This window comes from Bidens hawaiensis, unplaced genomic scaffold (assembly GCF_021521415.1).
Source record: "Bidens hawaiensis isolate Kalapana, Puna unplaced genomic scaffold, B.hawaiensis_p1.1 tig00002839_1, whole genome shotgun sequence".
In the NCBI taxonomy this organism is placed as follows: domain Eukaryota; kingdom Viridiplantae; phylum Streptophyta; class Magnoliopsida; order Asterales; family Asteraceae; genus Bidens; species Bidens hawaiensis.
The window spans coordinates 1,160,230-1,178,063 of record NW_027491153.1 but is presented as its reverse complement, the minus strand read 5'-3'; the positions used below and the strand labels follow the sequence as shown (position 1 = coordinate 1,178,063).

Sequence of the window (17,834 nt, the reverse complement as noted above, 5' to 3'; positions counted from 1 at the left end):
CTTGGAATGGAAGTATCTATTACCTAGTCCATTACATTCCTTCTAAAATACCCAAAATTCATTCCATTCACCGCCCCTCTTTTTCATTTCATCCTGTCTTTCACCTTACATCACCTCCACCACCCTCTTACCACTACCACTAGGAGTGTTCAAATACCCGAACCCTATTGACCCGACCCAACCCAAACCTGAATAAGTTACTTCAAATTGGGTTGAATAGAGTCAAAAAGTATTATTCGGGTTAAGCCGGTTAACCCAAATAGTTATTAGGGTCATCTTTCGAATCCATTATAGAAAATAATTTTAAATAGGGTTTCATGTTCACCCAATTACCAGCACATGCACTGGTTATATTAATGAGATCATGAGGATTAATGTCATAGCTCAAACCCACCTACAATTTACAACTCACAAGTCACAATTGATCTCCTAAAGAAAATAATCTTCAATAACTAAAAAAAATATGCAGTGTACAATATTTAGTTTCATCCCATGGCTTTTTTATACTATGGAATGATATTTTGAGAACCAATTGAGTTTTAATAACTTTAAAAACTAATTGTAGCCATATATTTAATTAAATATTTGGTATTGTGTGGTTGTGATTAAATTATAATTTAATATTTAAATATGAAAGAGAAAAAATAGTATTATATTAAGAAATCGGTATAAAGGTAAAAATACCAAAAAGAAAAGACAATAGTTTACGGGTCTTGCTAACCACATCTCACACCCCCTTATATGACATGGATAGTGTTCTCCGTTGGATATAATGGTATTTATCAAAAGATGTTTATTTTTTGTCTTTTTGTGTTTAATTTATTTTACTTTTGATTTAATTTTATTTATTTTAATTATTGTTTTTTATTTTGTTGTTTTATTAAAAAAGATTTTTTTGTTGATTTTCTTTTTCAAAAATTATAAAATTATAATGAAACAATGTAAATAAACAATATATACATACACACAACCATTACAACGAGTTTGTACAAATAATAACAAACATTTATTTTAATGGCAGTGTCACGAATGTCACTGTTGTCTTCGTCGCTATCAAACCTACATCTAAATCCCGGTCTATCGTCGTCCTCGCGACCGCGCCTGACGCCCGGTGTGCTTGCTTCAAGGTCAGAATGTGGTGGTGGTTTTTTTGTGTTATTTATTGTCACGTAAATCATAAGATTTAATTATCGTTTGTTAACACGATGATGACGTTATCATTTATATATATATATACACACACACACACATCTTGTTATTATTTGTACAAATTCGTTGTAATGGTGGTGGTTTTTGTGTTTTTATTACAACGTCGTCATTGTCCTCGAGACCACGCCTAATGCTCGATGTGCTCGCTTAATGGTCAGAACATGGTGGTGGTTTTTGTGCTTTTTATCGTCACATAATCCTAAGATTTAAGCATCACCTGTTACCACGCTAGTGGCGATGCCATTTAGCTACATTTTGTTATTATCATACAAATTTGTTGTAATGGTTGTGTGTGTATATATATCGTTTATTTACATTGCTTCATTATAAGTTTTGTAATTCTTGATAAAGAAAATCAATAAAAATTTTTTAATAAACCAACAAAATAAAAAACAATAATCAAAATAATTAAAATTAAAAGACAAAAAAACACGTATTTTTAAAAGACACATATGCCACATGTAGCTATAAGCCACGGTTAGATAAAAGACAAAAAAACACGTAATTTTAGAAAACATCTATAAACCACAGAGCTCTAAGTGGTGGTTTGCGCGGTTTTCTAACCACACCTCCGGTGTGGTTGGAAAAGCTCTAGTTTACATCATTTTACTTTTCAACAATTTTTAAATTCTATATTTTTTAGTTTGACTGGATTTTTAAATAATAAAAAAAATATATTTGTAAATAAAACATTATAAATCTCTTAAACAAAAGGATACTAGATTTGCTATTTTTTTAAAGACAAATTAAACTTGATGTATGTTTATAATTATACAATTAATAATAATCTTATAACACATATTAACAAAAAATAACAAAATTTAAAAATTATATAATTTACTTAAACTACACAAATTACATATATTACTCAGATCATACAAATTACAAAAACTACATAAATTACAAAAATTGTCTCAAATACACAAATTACCCAAGTTACTACACAATACACAAATGATATAAGTTGCCGAAATCTACACCGATTACCCAAATTACATTAATTATTCAACCACAAAGTACACAAAATTAACTACATATGCTACACAAGGTTCATAAGTAAACATATTACATAAAATACTGTAAGGCCCCGTTACCGGTACCCTACTTTGGACGTTGGATTACTCATAAACACAGTTCTAAATATCATAGTTAATTAAAACTTTAAGCGGAATATAAAACTTTCATAAATATTATACAATAATTCATAACTTGTCTTAAAAAATTCATGTCTTTCAAAATCAAAACATTAATCATAAAACAACTTGCGTCTTTAGATGCCAGGCTCTTATTCTTCCGCCATGTGTCCCCGCTCAAGCCAGCTGTCTCATCATACTCACATGCGTGCATACTAAAAGTCAGCTACGCTTAGTGAGTTCTAGTTAATCACATATCTTACAATACATACATTTACCTTCAATTATGCATCCAAAGATACATAATAATTACTTTAGTATTTACTTTCATTACATAATTTCATACATACGTACATACTTTATTACTTTCATATTATATATTTACTGTCATTTTCATCTCAGATATTATTAGGGTCAGATCCCTTTCTTATCTATATCAGATATTATTAGGGTCTGATCCCTCTTTCCTTTTTCTATCTTATATATTATTAGGGTCTGATCCCTTTCTTGTCTATCTCAGATATTAGTAGGGTCTGATCCCTCTTTACTTCTCTATCTCATATATTATTAGGGTCTGATCCCTTACTTCTTCATCTTCGTACATTCTGTCTTTACATACCCATAACATACATATACATTCTTTACTCATTCATACATATTCATATGTTGTACATATATCTATCATACACATTCATCCATTACATACATACCTCCCTTGTAAATACGTGCGATATCCGAAGATCGATCACGTACCGACAAGCTTTCGTTCACATTCAAGATATACATAATTAACATATAAATCATACATGGCATACACTACCATTTAAGGTAAGTGTATTAACTATCACATCGAGTATGCACACAGCCCCGAAAACATAACAAGGAAATGGGCCTAGAAACTCACCTGAACTCGGTTACGTTCCTCGTTAATGGTTATTCCATTCTTGAGCTACGCACGACTAACTGTATAACAATTACACGTATCAATTATCTATCACCACCCATAACGTGTCTCAAGTTTGTTTATAACCCCCAACGAACGGGGGTCCGGGGGCAGCGCCTTTGGCAGCGGGGTCTAGGGGCGACAGCCCCTAACAGGGTCCAAGGGGTTCGAGCTGTCTTAACACATTTTCCATTAGGATTTTAAATTATTATTTTATTCTCTAACCCATTTGTTATAGCGAATTAAGCCTAATTCGTTATCTGATCGTAGCCTGATTCATGGTCTAATTCGTTATCAGAACTTAGCGAATTGGCGAGTAACGAATCACCTGATTCGTTATCTGATTCGTCATCTTACTTGATCTGATTCGTTATATTAGTTCGTTAGCTAATTCGTTATCTTGACGTGACCTGATTCGTTATCTTAACATAACGAATTGGGTGAGTAACGAATCACTTGATTTGTTATCTGATCATAACGAACTGGGGAACTGATTCGCTATCTTGTCCTGACGAATTGGTTTACTAATTCGTTACCTTATCTTAACGAATTGTATTAATCTTATCCAGACTTTGACTCAGAGGTCAAAGTCAACATCATCAAGAACATCAACACAGTCAACATCAACGGATTCAGCAATTAACCTCAAGTCTCAACCAAATAACACGATTTTCGTATATGTAGACTCGTAATACTGGCGCCAACAAACCCTAAGTGTCCAATCGGCCAAAAATTCATGTTTAAAGGGTGTTTTAATTGATATATACATACGCCTCATCACAACAATCAATTGACCTATCAAATGTTAATGGATTGCTCTGTGGATTAGTTCGTTTGCTTCGTTTTCATCATTTTCATACAGATCTAGGATTACCTAAACGAAACCGAACCTAAACGGACGATTTCTAACTATAAACGTACCTTAAACGAGTTGGTTTAGAACACGAGCTGGTCTTGATGTAGGGTTGGCTCGTCACGACGTTCCAGCACCCATAAGCTCGGGTTTTCGCCTTCGGATATTGGTTCGGGATATAAGATGGTGTTTGTGTGTGTTTTTGATGGTGTAGGCTATAATGTAGAGATGGATAAAAAAATGGAAAGGTTTATTATTTAAGGGGTATTTATACTACCTTAAGCCCATGGACCTAAGGTCCATTCCATCTTTTAAATTCCAAGCCCACCCTCTCATAGTTTATTATCTAAACTGATACACGACACACTATTAAATAAACGAAACTTGTTTTATTAATCTTATCAGAATCAGGATGTTACAAATACACACATTAAAATTATTTTTTTTAAGTTGGGTCATGTTAATAAATATAACTTGATGTTTTATTTTCAAATACCATAAACTTTCTATGCAATCACCAACTTCAAACTTTGTACGCACAAACGCTTGATTCTAAATTTGTGTTTCTAAATTTGTTTTGTTGGATATTCACTCTTAAATAATTACCCATCTATTATTCGACTTGACGGAAACCAAAGAAATTCAATATGGTACACTTTAAAAATGAATTTATAATAATTTATAAAAATGACTTTCATATTTGGAATTATAATCAGCAACTAAGATAATATATATATATACATATATATATTATCATGCCATACCTTTATTTATATATATATATAATTATAAGTTTCATACGCACATACCTCATTTTTATCATATACAACATTCATATCATCAACCATCACCTGGCACTGACAAGCATTCATTCATTCATAAATCATATAAGGCATACACTTATCACTTAAGGTAAGTGTATTTACTAATCACATCGAGTATGCACACGACCCTGAAAACATAACAAGAAATGGGGCTAGAAACTCACATGGATCCTGTTTCGCTCTCCGTTAATCGTTATCCCTTTCTTTAATTGTGAACGGCTAATTGTTATATATATATATATAAATATTTGTTAATTAACTGTATAATTAATTAATTTGGCATTTTAGTTAACCAACGTATTGTCTAAGTTGGGCTCGTTTGTTTAGTTCATGGTGATGTGCTAGTTTTGTTTTAAATTAGGACATGGGCTTAGCATCTTGTGGACTTAGTTAGGTTAGGCCCAACTGTCCATTATGATGTCTGGGCCCAACTGGGACTAGGACCAAAGCCTAACAGAGAACTGAGTGGCCAAGAACTCAAGGCAGAGAACCCTTGGAACCGAGAACTCAAGTTTGACCGATAACTCAGGTCACCGAGAACTCAGGTCACCGAGAACCCGTGTTGACCGAGAACTCAGGTCACCGAGAACTCGTGTTGACCGAGAACTCCATGTCTGATGCTTTCAGGTCCTATTTTCTATCTTTATTCCTTTATAGGCTCAGGTAACAACTTTTAACCACTCCAGCCTCCCTAACCGTTTTACACTCCACATTATTACATCATCAAGATCTAACCCATTTTAGGTATAAAGCTTAAACCTTTATAATTCGTAAACCCGTTTTTAGCTAAGCCTTTATCTAATAAGTTGATTAAGTCCATTTTAACATCAAGTTTACATTTTTATTGCATAAGGATGACCGATCTTCCTTCATATCAATCCTTAGGGAACACGGACTATAAAAATGTAATCTTTAAGATAAAACGTACATTTACGATTCACTTCTAACTACGGTTTGCTTTAATACGTGACCTTGGGCTTGTTTCTTGCTTGTATGATTAAAGACTAATATTACTATGCTTGATTTTTGGGTTCGGATCTTCGGCGTCGGCTATGGAGGTGTTTTTTTTTTTTGCTTAAGTGTGTTTTATGGTGTAGGCTATGGTGTAAAATGGATGGAAATGGAAAGGATTAGGGTTTAAGGGGTATTTATACTCCCTTAAACCCATGGACCTAAAGATCATTTTTCATTTTTTGGTCTATAATTAATTACATCTAATTAGCCTACTTATCTTTCGATCTTTATTTTTATTATTTTATTATTTCTTTACCAACTCAAGTAAACCTTTCTATCATAACAAATAAATATATTAAATATTATTATTTAATTTTGGGATGTTACAGTATAAGACAATGCATTAAGAAACTTGATTAAAAATCAAAAATGACAACCAAATACAGTAACGCAATATAAAAAAAACCCACAAATTTTTTTTTATTCTTATATAACAATATGGTATTATAATTAAAGATAAAAAAACGTTTTTAATTATGATAAAAATAATTTCTAGAAATAATATCGTATGAAAAAATTATAGACATTTTAAAATAATAGATAAATTGACATATTCCTTAAATGTGGAGAGAGAAAATCATCATAAGTGGATCATTACATTCATGCCCTTCTGATCAATTTTTATTTTTAAATTAATATTCATCATTCAAATTTAAGATCAATTGATTAGATTTCTTATCAGGTTTCTGATTTTTGTTGTAATTTGTATTTTAACTTTACACATAATTTATTTATGATATTAAGAGTTTAATTAGATATGTTTTAGATTCCGTTATTCTTCTCCTATTAAAAGGAGAATTAGTTGCCCCTACAAGTCGAATTCTTAACATTTCAATTTCACGAAATTTTCTTAACATTATAAAAAAATCATTAGCTCCATTATTCAAACTCATATTTTCTTTTTTATGTTTTAAGTCATATTTCCTTTTTTATGTTTTATTTTCTTTTTAACACAAATGATACTCATGCTCTATTTTACACAAATAAGTCTGAATTAATTATACCTCCGATTTAAAAAGCATGTGTTATTATCAGATGGGCTATCCTCATATTAAATGTTTTTATGACTTTATCGGTTAATAATGAAACAAAACACCAAGGTTTCTTTTGTTAACACGAGACTTAATAGAACGATGTCATTCATGGCTGACAACTTTAATCAAGGAAGGGTAATAGAAACGCTAAAATATATTGTGATTGGTCATGAGGTATGTTTGGTCGTCATTTGTTTAATATGAATCAGCTTGTAACCTAAATAAAAAACGAGATTTTAATTCAAGACTGACAAGTTTAGTATGCGTACCTAGGATTGTAAAAAGAATATACTGTTAATGATATTCCTGAGAATTATTATTAACACGTTAAATTAGTACATATCACTAAAACAAATAATGAATTCAATCAAACTAATTACTTTGTAAAATAAAAGTTAGAAGTTTTATATTTTTTTCTACAAGGCACCTAATCTATCTTGTTAACTAATCTTGCTTAACATTCACACAACAGAAATCAAACTCTCACTATTTTTGTAAGAAGAATACTCTTAATCACCCTGATATCCTCGTGAAAATTGAGCATTCAATTTGATTAATTGGTTTGATTAGGTTTTTATTTTCCAATTCAAAGGGAAATTAATTAATTGCTTCCCTGATATCCTCGTGAAATACTATTAGGTTTGATTAGGTTTGATTAGGTTTTTATTAATTGTCTAGCTCATCTTTTGTTTTCTTATGTTGTTTATATCAGGTAATGAAACCAAAAAAATCATAGCTTCTTTGGCTAGCGTAAGAGACCAAGAATCGTCTCATTCATGACCAACTTTTATGGTGTTAGGAGAAGGGTAATATAGATACGAAATTATATTACGGCTGATAACGAGGCAAGTTTGGTTGTATCATTCATCAATATAGATCATTTTATGACCAAACTAAAAAATGAGACTTGCCTATTCAAAACTGAGGAGTTTAGCATGCCAACTTTGGATTGTAAATGAACTCGATTAGACTCGTCGAACCAACTCATTTTTCTTTTCTTTTCTTTTTTTTTAAATGAAGTTTGTACCTTTTTACAAATTAAAACACACAAAATTTTTAGCATACAAAGATTAGTTCACCGGTTGATAGAGTAAATATAAGGCATATGGATTATTTTTTAACCTGGCATGCGTGCCAGAAGTGAGCCGCGTGTCATTAAACTTATACCTGGTCTGCGTGCCAGAAGTGAGCCACGTGGTCTGCGTGCCAGAAGTGACCCGCGTGTCAGTAAACTTACACCTAATGTGCGTACCAGAAGTGACCCGCGTGTCATTAAACTTATACCTGATATGCGTGCCAGAATGGGCCCGCGTTCCATTAAACTTATACTTGATAGTTGATATGCATACTAGAAATGATCTGCATGTCTTCAAGATTCTGTTAGACATAATAATAATAATAATAATAATAATAATAATAATAATAATAATAATAATAATAATAATAATAATCTTTTATTGAAAAGTAAATAAAGATCCTACATTACACTTATATTTTTTATAATAAAACAAAGTGAAAAGAAGAATTGTTTCATTTATATCAGTCAAAAGAGGATTACAAGAACATGGTTACAAAAGGTTTCCATAAAATCGTTATTACATAAAAGGATGATTTGCACAAGATTCTATTTTACAAATGTTTCTGGGTTTGATGGCCCTTCTTGATCTTGATGTTGCGGGTTTTCTTGCTCTTGAGAAGTCGGAGTTTGTGGTTTGTCATCTTAGGACCCACCCAGATACTCCCGAAGTAATTAAACACCATTTGCATATGCGGCAAATTATGGAATTGCATCTTGAATAGGAAATGATAGATCATCAAACTCCCGCAACCTCTTTTTATATTTGCTTCCAAATCACAGTTGTGCAAAGAATGTTCTTCAAGTGGGCGTTGGGTCTTCATGTACTCAACACCCTCCTCAAAACCGACCCTGCGGCCGGCTTGAGAAGAAATGTTAAGCAATATTGCAAGACAGTCCTCCAGCTCTTGCCCGTCTTGATATGGTCAATCACCTCTCAAATGACGAACGTAATGGGTACCTAAAAAAACAGAAGAAGCGAGTAAAGGAATTTGGATAAGGAAGACAACGTACCAATGGAAGACACTCAACCATAAGCCATTGTTTCTCTTCTTCAGCCCTTTTTGCTTTTTCCTCCAACTCATCAAGAGCTCTCACAGGCTTAGTATTGTCGGATTTAAGCACATCAGCCTGCTTCACCATTTCTTTCGCTTGCTCTTTCTGCAGCTTCTTCTTCATCATACGACTTGATCAAATAACCTTACACAACAACTTGACTTTCCAGCGCAATGTTGGCTTCCAAAACCTTTGCCAGATCAGCTTCCTTTTGGTATCTTCGCGGGCAGCAGCAAGGATATCGTTTTGCTTTTTATATGCTTCTTCCCAAGACCGCGCCGCAGCGGCTTGACGATCTTTCTCAACTTGTAGTGCGATTTCAGCATCCTTAAGCTTCCACTTGGCAGTGTTTGCTTTTAGACGTTGTTCATCAGCAATCTTTTTCGCTTCCTCCACCTGGTTCGTCATCTCTCTCCGCTTCTCCCCCATAGACATCCACTCCCAAAAATTTTCTTGCCCGCTAGCCACAACATTGGCTAAAGTAAAATTAAAACCACAGGTAATATCATGGCGGGAACGACCACGTTGGAATGCACGCTCCGCAGGCAGGACTCCATGGCGGAGAAATTCAGCACAGGTATCCGCATCTGCGAACCGCAACCCCTGGTTTAAGGGCCAATGTTGTATGTGAAGGTGGTCATCCTCTCCCGGATTGGCCATCCCATAGTAACTTGAATCAGAAAGACGATGAAATCGAGCCCCATGAGGAGATTGTTGGGAATATGAGGTCGCCCCTTCCCCTGTTTGATGGACGGGAGAAGAATGAGAAAAGTGCGGGGGAGAGAGTTGTGAGTATTGCAGTGATTCTTCCCTCTCCAGGTTCACAACATCCTGCACCGGTTTCTTCCCCTTGGAATCCGAATCTTCTTCAGGAATAATGATTGTTTGCGGAGAGGATGGTGGTTCTTGAATAGTTACACCTTGATCAGGTGCAATTGTTTTTTCTGTGAGCAATATAGAATAGGTAAAAGTGGTTGTACAAAGAAATAATTTATGTACCCTTGCGGAAATAATAACTTACTTGGTGGTGACCGCATGGCCACATCCTTGACTCGGTCCTCAAGACGGACCTTTTTCACTTTCTTTTGCCCCGCTGCATGTTTTTTCTTCGGCGGGTCATCAGTCTCTTTCACGTCGCTGGACTTGGAAGCCCGATGCTTCCTTTTGCGTTCCAGCTCTGCCAAAGCACGCATAGTTTCCGACAGTCCAGATGTATTGGTAATAAGTTTCTTTTTTTTGCGGGGTGATGATTCGTCACTCAAGGATAACAACAATATCACCTCATCAGAAGTAAGTGCATTAAAAGGACGAGGGTTGAGAAAGAACTCACCCAACTCAAAAAGGTGCAATCCTCATGTCCGGAAGCTTCTCGTTAGGACGACGAGCCATGGTTATCTGAACCACGTCTTCACGGACCTGAAAAATTTGGTCCTCCAATTATAGGCACTGCGTGGGGGTTCATTTCATATAATCCTCTTGGCAACAGTGGCACAGTTGAACCAACCACCACGACAGTGCATCTTGTAAAACACAAAATATTTATCCACCTTGGGCACAATATTGTTAGCCATGCAAACAAATTCAAAGTGACAAATTGCATCAGGCTGAAGCGATGGATTTGAGAAAGATGGATCCCATGGCCGGTAATGACATTTCCTAGAAACTTGATTATCAGAAACCGAAGGTTCCCGGTGGAAAATTACTCAGCATACACAACCATCTTACATGCTGGAGGTTTATCAACCGTGGATCTGGCAGCGGGGGTACTCCGGCTCCCATTATGGAGCTATGCCATAGGTAGCTATGAGCTTCTCAAACTTCGAGCTCTTCCAATTAATCTTTATTTGGTCTATTAACGGAGAAATTTTCTTCTCCTGGGCCATTATTTCTAGGGGTAACGAAAAACATCGAGCAATGGTGACTAAAGGGATAATGGACAAGAAATTACAGATGATAATCTTGAATTTGAGAGAAATACAGATGAAAGATGAGGAAGAAAAGGCGATAAAGTTCTATAAGGAACCCAAAACGTTATATTTATACCATCGTAGTTCATGTGATGGGAAGGCGAAAGTGGAGAGAGAAAGTGAATGGTCTGGTAAGAAGGTGACACGTCACGCGGGAAAACTGAAAAAGCGAAAAAGGAGGTACAGTATGGTATAGTTGACAGCAGGCACAGACGTCACATCACCACGCGGAATCTACAAAGTTTTCACATCAAACCTTCCATGCTTATCTTTAAAAGAACAGAAATATCTCCACAATCACAAGCAAAAAATTCAAAATTCCCATAAAAAAATCTTAAGTCCAAAAGTTCACCTACATAAAACTTTACGCGGAAGAAACAATGGACTGGGGAACTTATAGAGGTATGGTAGTGAAAAGATCCAGATACCCATAAAGGATCATCCGCGGGTCATTCAGGGCTTCCTCAGAAGTCACCCGCAGAACATTCACACCACCCGCATAACTTAAGTCAGATAAAGATTAATGAAAAACTCCAGAGACTATCCGCGGGTTACTTAAAACTCTCTCATAGGTCATCCGCAAGACATTCCCATTACACGCAAAGATGACAGAAGAGTGATGTCAGCAAATCAGTTGTAACCAACTTTCTTCTAAAAAATTTACGCGAAGATTCTTCCTTGGAAAGCACATGATGCAACAACTAATTAGGGGAGGACAGCTGGTAAGGTTGTTACAACCGTGCACATGGTCAGTTGTCTCGTCCTATGATATGTGGACACGTCTCTAGTTTGTTACAAAGAGCATATTCTAGATGAGGACAGCTGTACCAATAATATTCTCTAACCATCGGCTATAAATACCCTGTCCATCATCATGGGGTATTGATTGAGACATCACATATTACATCAATCACTTAAATTACTTTCTCTCTCTAAGAATTGTACTTATTCTCACGCTGGATGGTGGTTACGGGAAGACCACCACTCTTGTCCTTCCCGTAACGATCTCACGGTGTTTTGTTTTACAGGTTTCCGTCACCGGACTTGCTGAGTTATCATTCGTACTGCTGAGTTACTTGTTATTTGACCCGTATTCTGTGGAACCATCGGTCTAGCCTATCCGGGTTTAGATCCGTGCTTCTTCAAATTATAAATAATGTGCCAATGTAAAATTTATAGCCTAACGAGAGTCTTATAAATTGAGTTATAATTTATATATATTAAACTTTTCTCTTTAATTTAAAGGAGCCAAACGGGTCGATTAGTGAGTGAGCCTACCTTGCATGGCTCCGGAACAACTCGCTTACAACTGAACCGATTTTGCGCAAGCCTGAAACTTTTTAAATAGTTCTATTCCCTCCATTACTTGAAATAAATAGAGAATTAAATAAAATCTTGTTGTAAACCCCGTTTTCTAGTGAGTCAATGATTCACCTCTCTCATGTTAGTTATATGTGAGCCTACCCAAATATATTTGATTTTCTGTTACTGTTAAATTAGGAAATTAAACGTCATACGTCTTTTTAAACCTTTAAAAATTGACCTATATTATTATTTTGTTAAAACAATAGTATATATCCTTTTTTATAGTCAATCAGTCCACTAAACCCGACCCGACTCGACTCACGCATGTTCTATTTATACCACAGTGAGCATGAGACTTGTACGAGGTACAAAACTCAAAAGTATCTGGTCCTACGTTAAACCATTCTTCAACAACTATTCAAAATCTTGCATATTTCACGCCCAATGGCTGATTATCATTCTTCATCAAATATTTCCTATTTCAAAACCTCAAACAACAAAAACATGTCACATAATCTTTACTCCAACGAAACTGGAATCTACATCAGCAAACACCCTTCAGTCACCCTCCCACCCGACCCATTTCTCGACGTTGTTTCGCGCATATTCTCGCACAAACACGCTGGCCAAACCGCACTCGTTGACGCCACGTCCGGGTCCTCCATCCCGTACTCTGAACTCCAACCTTTAGTAAAATCTGTTGCCAGTGGGCTCCACCAAATGGGTGTTGCCAAAGGTGACGTCGTCTTAATCCTCTTACCAAATTCAATTTACTATCCCATTATTCTTTTGGCTGTTTTGTACCTTGGTGCCATTGTCACTACAATGAATCCGTTAAGCAGTTTCTCCGAGGTTAAGAAACAAACAGTCTGTTTAAATACGCGTATCGCCTTCACTGTTATCGATCGAGCTGATGAATTAAACGTTATCGATATTCCTTCCATCGTTGTACCCGAAAACCCCGGAAATATTAATTCAAACCATGTTCAATATGCAAATTTTTATAACCTTTTTTCGGGTAATCGCGAATTTGTTCGTGAATCTTTAATTAACCAAGATGACACTGCTGCTATACTTTATTCATCTGGAACCACAGGCTCTAGTAAAGGTGTGGTATTGAGTCATAGGAATTTAATATGTGGAGTGGAGTTATTTGTAAGATTTGAAGCTTCACAATATAAGTTGGAACATCCTGAAGAGAATGTATATTTGGGTGTGGTCCCCATGTTTCATATTTATGGGCTTTTGTTATTAAGCTTGGGGGTTTTGTCATTAGGGACTAAAATTGTGGTTATGAAGAAGTTTAGTGTTGATGAGATGGTTTGGTGTATTGATAGGTACGCGGTGACTCATTTCCCCGGTGTGCCGCTGTTGGTGACCGCGTTGATTAGGGCGGGTAAGGGTGGTGCTGGTGAGAGGTTGAAGAGCTTGAAGCAGGTTTCTTGTGGTGCTGCACCTGTGAGCACAAGGATTATAGATGACTTTGTGCATTGTTTTCCTCATGTTTATTTTATTCAGGTAACGAAATTACCGTTTTACCCCTTGGTTGTTAAAGAGACGTAAAAAGTGGTGTAAATTATTGACACGACGGTAAAACAAAATAAATTCGCAGGTTTGGGTTTGAATAAACGAACCTGTTTAGCTAAGTTGGTTGTGTTTGTGTCAACCCGATGGTTCATGGGTTGACTTGTTGAACCTGTTTTTTTAAAAAGAATATGTTTTATGTCATTACTTAAATTAGTTGGTATTTTATGTCAAAAAATAAAACTTAGAATAGAAACTAATTAACGTAAACGTAAGATATTATTATTTTGTTTTATTTACATTTGTAATTTTCTTTTAAATTTGTAATTTTAAAACACTATTTCAAAAAATATAACTTAAAATAGAAACTAGTTAACGTAGACGTAAGATTTTATAATTTTGTTCTATTTACATTTGTAATTTTCTTTTAAATTTGTAATTTTAAAGCACTGTCATAAAATAGAAACTAATTAACGTAAACGTAAGATTTTATAATTCTGTTTTATTTACATTTGTAATTTTCTTTTAAGTTTGTAATTTGAAAGCACTATGTCAAAAAATAAAACTTAAAATAGAAACTAATTAACGTAAACGCAAGATTTTATAATTTTGTTTTATTTGCATTGATTTTTTTCTTTTAAATTTGTAATTTTAAAGCAGTAATATATGAACAAAATTTGGTTTAAATGGGTCGCGTTCCTTTCAACTCACGAATACGCGTGTCGTGTTTGGGTTTATGTGTCTGCCATATTTTTTGGTTCATGTCAAATTTTACGATGGTGTCGGGTTAACTTGCTCAACCAATTCATTTTTTGTTTTATCTTTTTAAAACATGGTTTATGTCTAATTTAAATTACTTGGTATGTTATGCAAAACGAAAAATATACATTTGTATTCTATGTTGTAAAATTTTACTTTTGAAATGTTAAAATGCGAAAAAAATATTTAACAAAATGGGCTTAGCAGTTCGATCGAGTAAAAATATGGCTGACATGATCTTCATGTTTGCACAAGTTATACCGTTAAGTGCTTGTGTTCAGGGTTATGGCATGAGTGAATCAACAGCTGTGGGCACTCGTGGGTTAAACACTCGCGAAGTGCATAATTACGGGTCGGCTGGACTATTGGCTCCAAACATGCAAGCCAAAGTGGTAGACTGGGTTACTGGTTCACATCTCCCTCCTGGAAAAACCGGTGAACTTTGGTTACGCGGGCCTGCTATAATGAAAGGTAGTTAAAGCGGACATTTTTCTTTATGATTCAAATATCTCGCATATAATAAAAGATTTCTTGATATCTAACATACTTTTGTGTCTAAATTTGGTAGAATATTTGAACAATGTGGAGGCGACACTATCGACTGTTGATAAGGACGGTTGGCTGCATACAGGAGACATTGTTTATTTTGACCAGGACGGGTATTTGTATATAGTTGATCGTGTGAAAGAGATAATAAAGTACAAAGGGTTTCAGGTAATCGTATAAATGATTTATACCGGTTATTTTTATATGAATAACATGACTGATTTTCGAATGGCTGTAATGTAGATTGCTCCTGCTGATTTAGAGGATGTGTTAACATCTCATCCGGCCATTCTTGATGCTGCAGTAACAGGGTGAGTGTCACTAATTTGTTCATAACATATTTTCTTGGTGACAATAATCTCATCACATAATGAATTTGAAGTTATTTTTTGTTTATTACACAGAGTGAAGGATGAGGAAGCAGGCGAAGTTCCAGTGGCATTTGTTGTGATGAAGCCAGGAGCTAAAGCTTTTGAGTCTAGCATCATTGACTTTGTAGCTAAACAGGTTTGAATCATTATTTTCAATCTGAACAATCTTATAATGGTGAGGTGGCAAATGAGTGAGTCGGGCGGGTGGGTAAAGGGGCCAAAGCAGGTGTTTTTAGGCGGGTTCAAGCCGACCCACAATCACTTTTTATCCACATTTTGATATTTTTAATGTTATATATGTGTAAAATTTGATTTGTAAAAGCTATATATTCTCAATCCCAAAAATCTCATAATGTTGGTTGCAAGTTGAAATGGGCGGATCATACGGGCGGGTAAATGGGCCAAAGAAGGTGTTTCTGGTGCGGGTCAAGCCGACCCAGAATCAACTTTATCCACTTTTTGATATTTTTAATGTTTATCGTAAAATATGATTGTAGAAACATTTTTCAAAGTGATAACTTTTTCTTGAAAAAGATATGTAAGAGGCTTCTTGGCATCTGAATGTCTTTCAACCCGTTTGACCTGATTGACCCGCTTGATCTACATTTCATTTTCATCTAAATCACTAAAGTTTTTCAAATCATTTGATGTTCATGATCCACAATGTGACAGGTGGCACCTTATAAGAAAGTGAGACGAGTAATGTTCACTAACATGATACCAAGATCTGCAGCAGGAAAGATTCTGAGGAGGAAATTGAAGGACCAAATAGATTCAAGACTTTAATGTGCCCTTATATCTCTTGGATCAACAACCCGATGCGCATTTGTTGGTGCATAATGTCAGTAGTTCATAGTCTAGTGTCTGTAATCGAGTCTGTAATGTTAATTATGTTTTATATATGTCTTAAGCGAAGTTGTTAACAAGTTCGCCTAGGCGAACTTGTTAGACAAGCGAAGTTATGGACAACTTCGCCTGAACATGTCAGGCGAAGTTGTCGTGTATTTATATACCTAGCTTACGGCTGGGTTCAAGTGATCGAGTTGTTCGTGTTAGTTTGTTCGAGTTGTTACGAGAGCTGTAACGTGTGTCTGTAATAGTGATATCGTATCACGTGTTTGAGTTATTATATAACGTGTGTTCGTTTCGTGTGTTCGTGTGATTTGTGTTCTATACTCGTAACGATCTACGCAGGGATTCCGCACCTGAGTTGATCGAGATATCTCGTGCGATCCGTCCAGGGAACCTACAATTGGTATCAGAGAGTTTGCTCGATTGTGTGGTTCGGGATAATCACGCGGGTGTAGAAATCGTCCCGTTTCGACTATTCGCGGGACGTGTTTTCTGTGTTTTTGAGTCAATCTTACCTCCTACCATCGTATTCAAGCCTTTGCACCGTCAAAAACCTCGTAAAATCCAGATTTCAGATATGCAAAAACGTCCGTGTTCATCAGGCGAAGTTGTCGTCAGGATACGTAGTGTTTCGGTGAAGATATAAGGTTAAGCGAAGTTATCCACAACTTCGCCTACCTTCTCAAGTTCGCCTAACTCAGCGAAGTTCTCTACAACTCCGCCTACCTCCTAAGTTCGCTTACCTTAAGCGAAGTTAATCATCTGCGAAGTTCTTTAGCGAAGTTAATCAGCGGCGAAGTTAAGGCTTAAGCGAAGTTATCCGTAACTTCGCCTACAGTACTTTTCAGAAAATTTTTTGATTTTTTCGGGTTTCTTACTTTTCGGGAAAGATGTCGTCGATTAACATCTCTGAGTTAGTGAAGATGGAAGTTGAAGCAGGGTCAGCTACTAAGGCCCCAAGATTGCTGAAGGGAACCGATTTCGTTGCATGGAAGGATCGGTTCATACAATACGTCAAATACCAGGATGCGAAGATGTGGGTATGCATCCAGGATGGTTATATTCCACCAGTTATGGAGTATGAAGGTCGTGATCAAATCAAAAAGTATAGCAATATGGAAGAAGAAGAGAAAAAGATGTATGAGGCCGAGAGCAAGGCTCATGCTGCTATTACTATGGCTCTTCCACAAGAGATCCTTCATACGTTTAGAAAGTATACGTCAGCAAGAGAGCTTTGGGAAGCTCTTGAGAACAGATTTGAAGGGAATGTAGGAATCCGTGCTTCAAAGATAAAATTGCTCAAAACCCAGTTCTCAGTCTTCAAGTATTTGAAGAATGAATCTTTAGATGATATTATCACTCGATATTA

At 35.6% G+C, this 17,834-nt stretch overlaps 1 protein-coding gene across 1 annotated transcript; it reads left to right on the top strand.

Annotated features, from left to right (window-relative positions):
• The first annotated feature begins 12,810 nt into the window (after nucleotides 1-12,810).
• Nucleotides 12,811-16,416, top strand: LOC143621340 (4-coumarate--CoA ligase-like 6). The gene is made up of 6 exons (XM_077092791.1): nucleotides 12,811-13,931; nucleotides 14,978-15,167; nucleotides 15,265-15,410; nucleotides 15,486-15,553; nucleotides 15,647-15,749; nucleotides 16,286-16,416. Exons 1-6 carry the CDS (start codon nucleotides 12,858-12,860, stop codon nucleotides 16,397-16,399), a joined length of 1,695 nt encoding a protein of 564 aa, XP_076948906.1. The 5' UTR covers nucleotides 12,811-12,857; the 3' UTR covers nucleotides 16,400-16,416.
• The last annotated feature ends 1,418 nt before the right edge of the window (nucleotides 16,417-17,834 follow it).

Excerpts from the sequence above, each read along its gene's own strand:
- LOC143621340 (XM_077092791.1), top strand. The coding sequence starts at position 12,858 with ATGGCTGATTATCATTCTTCATCAAATATTTCCTATTTCAAAACCTCA. Across the intron at positions 13,932-14,977 it reads CTCATGTTTATTTTATTCAG|GGTTATGGCATGAGTGAATC; the intron begins GTAACGAAATTA and ends GCTTGTGTTCAG. Across the intron at positions 15,554-15,646 it reads CTTGATGCTGCAGTAACAGG|AGTGAAGGATGAGGAAGCAG; the intron begins GTGAGTGTCACT and ends TTTATTACACAG.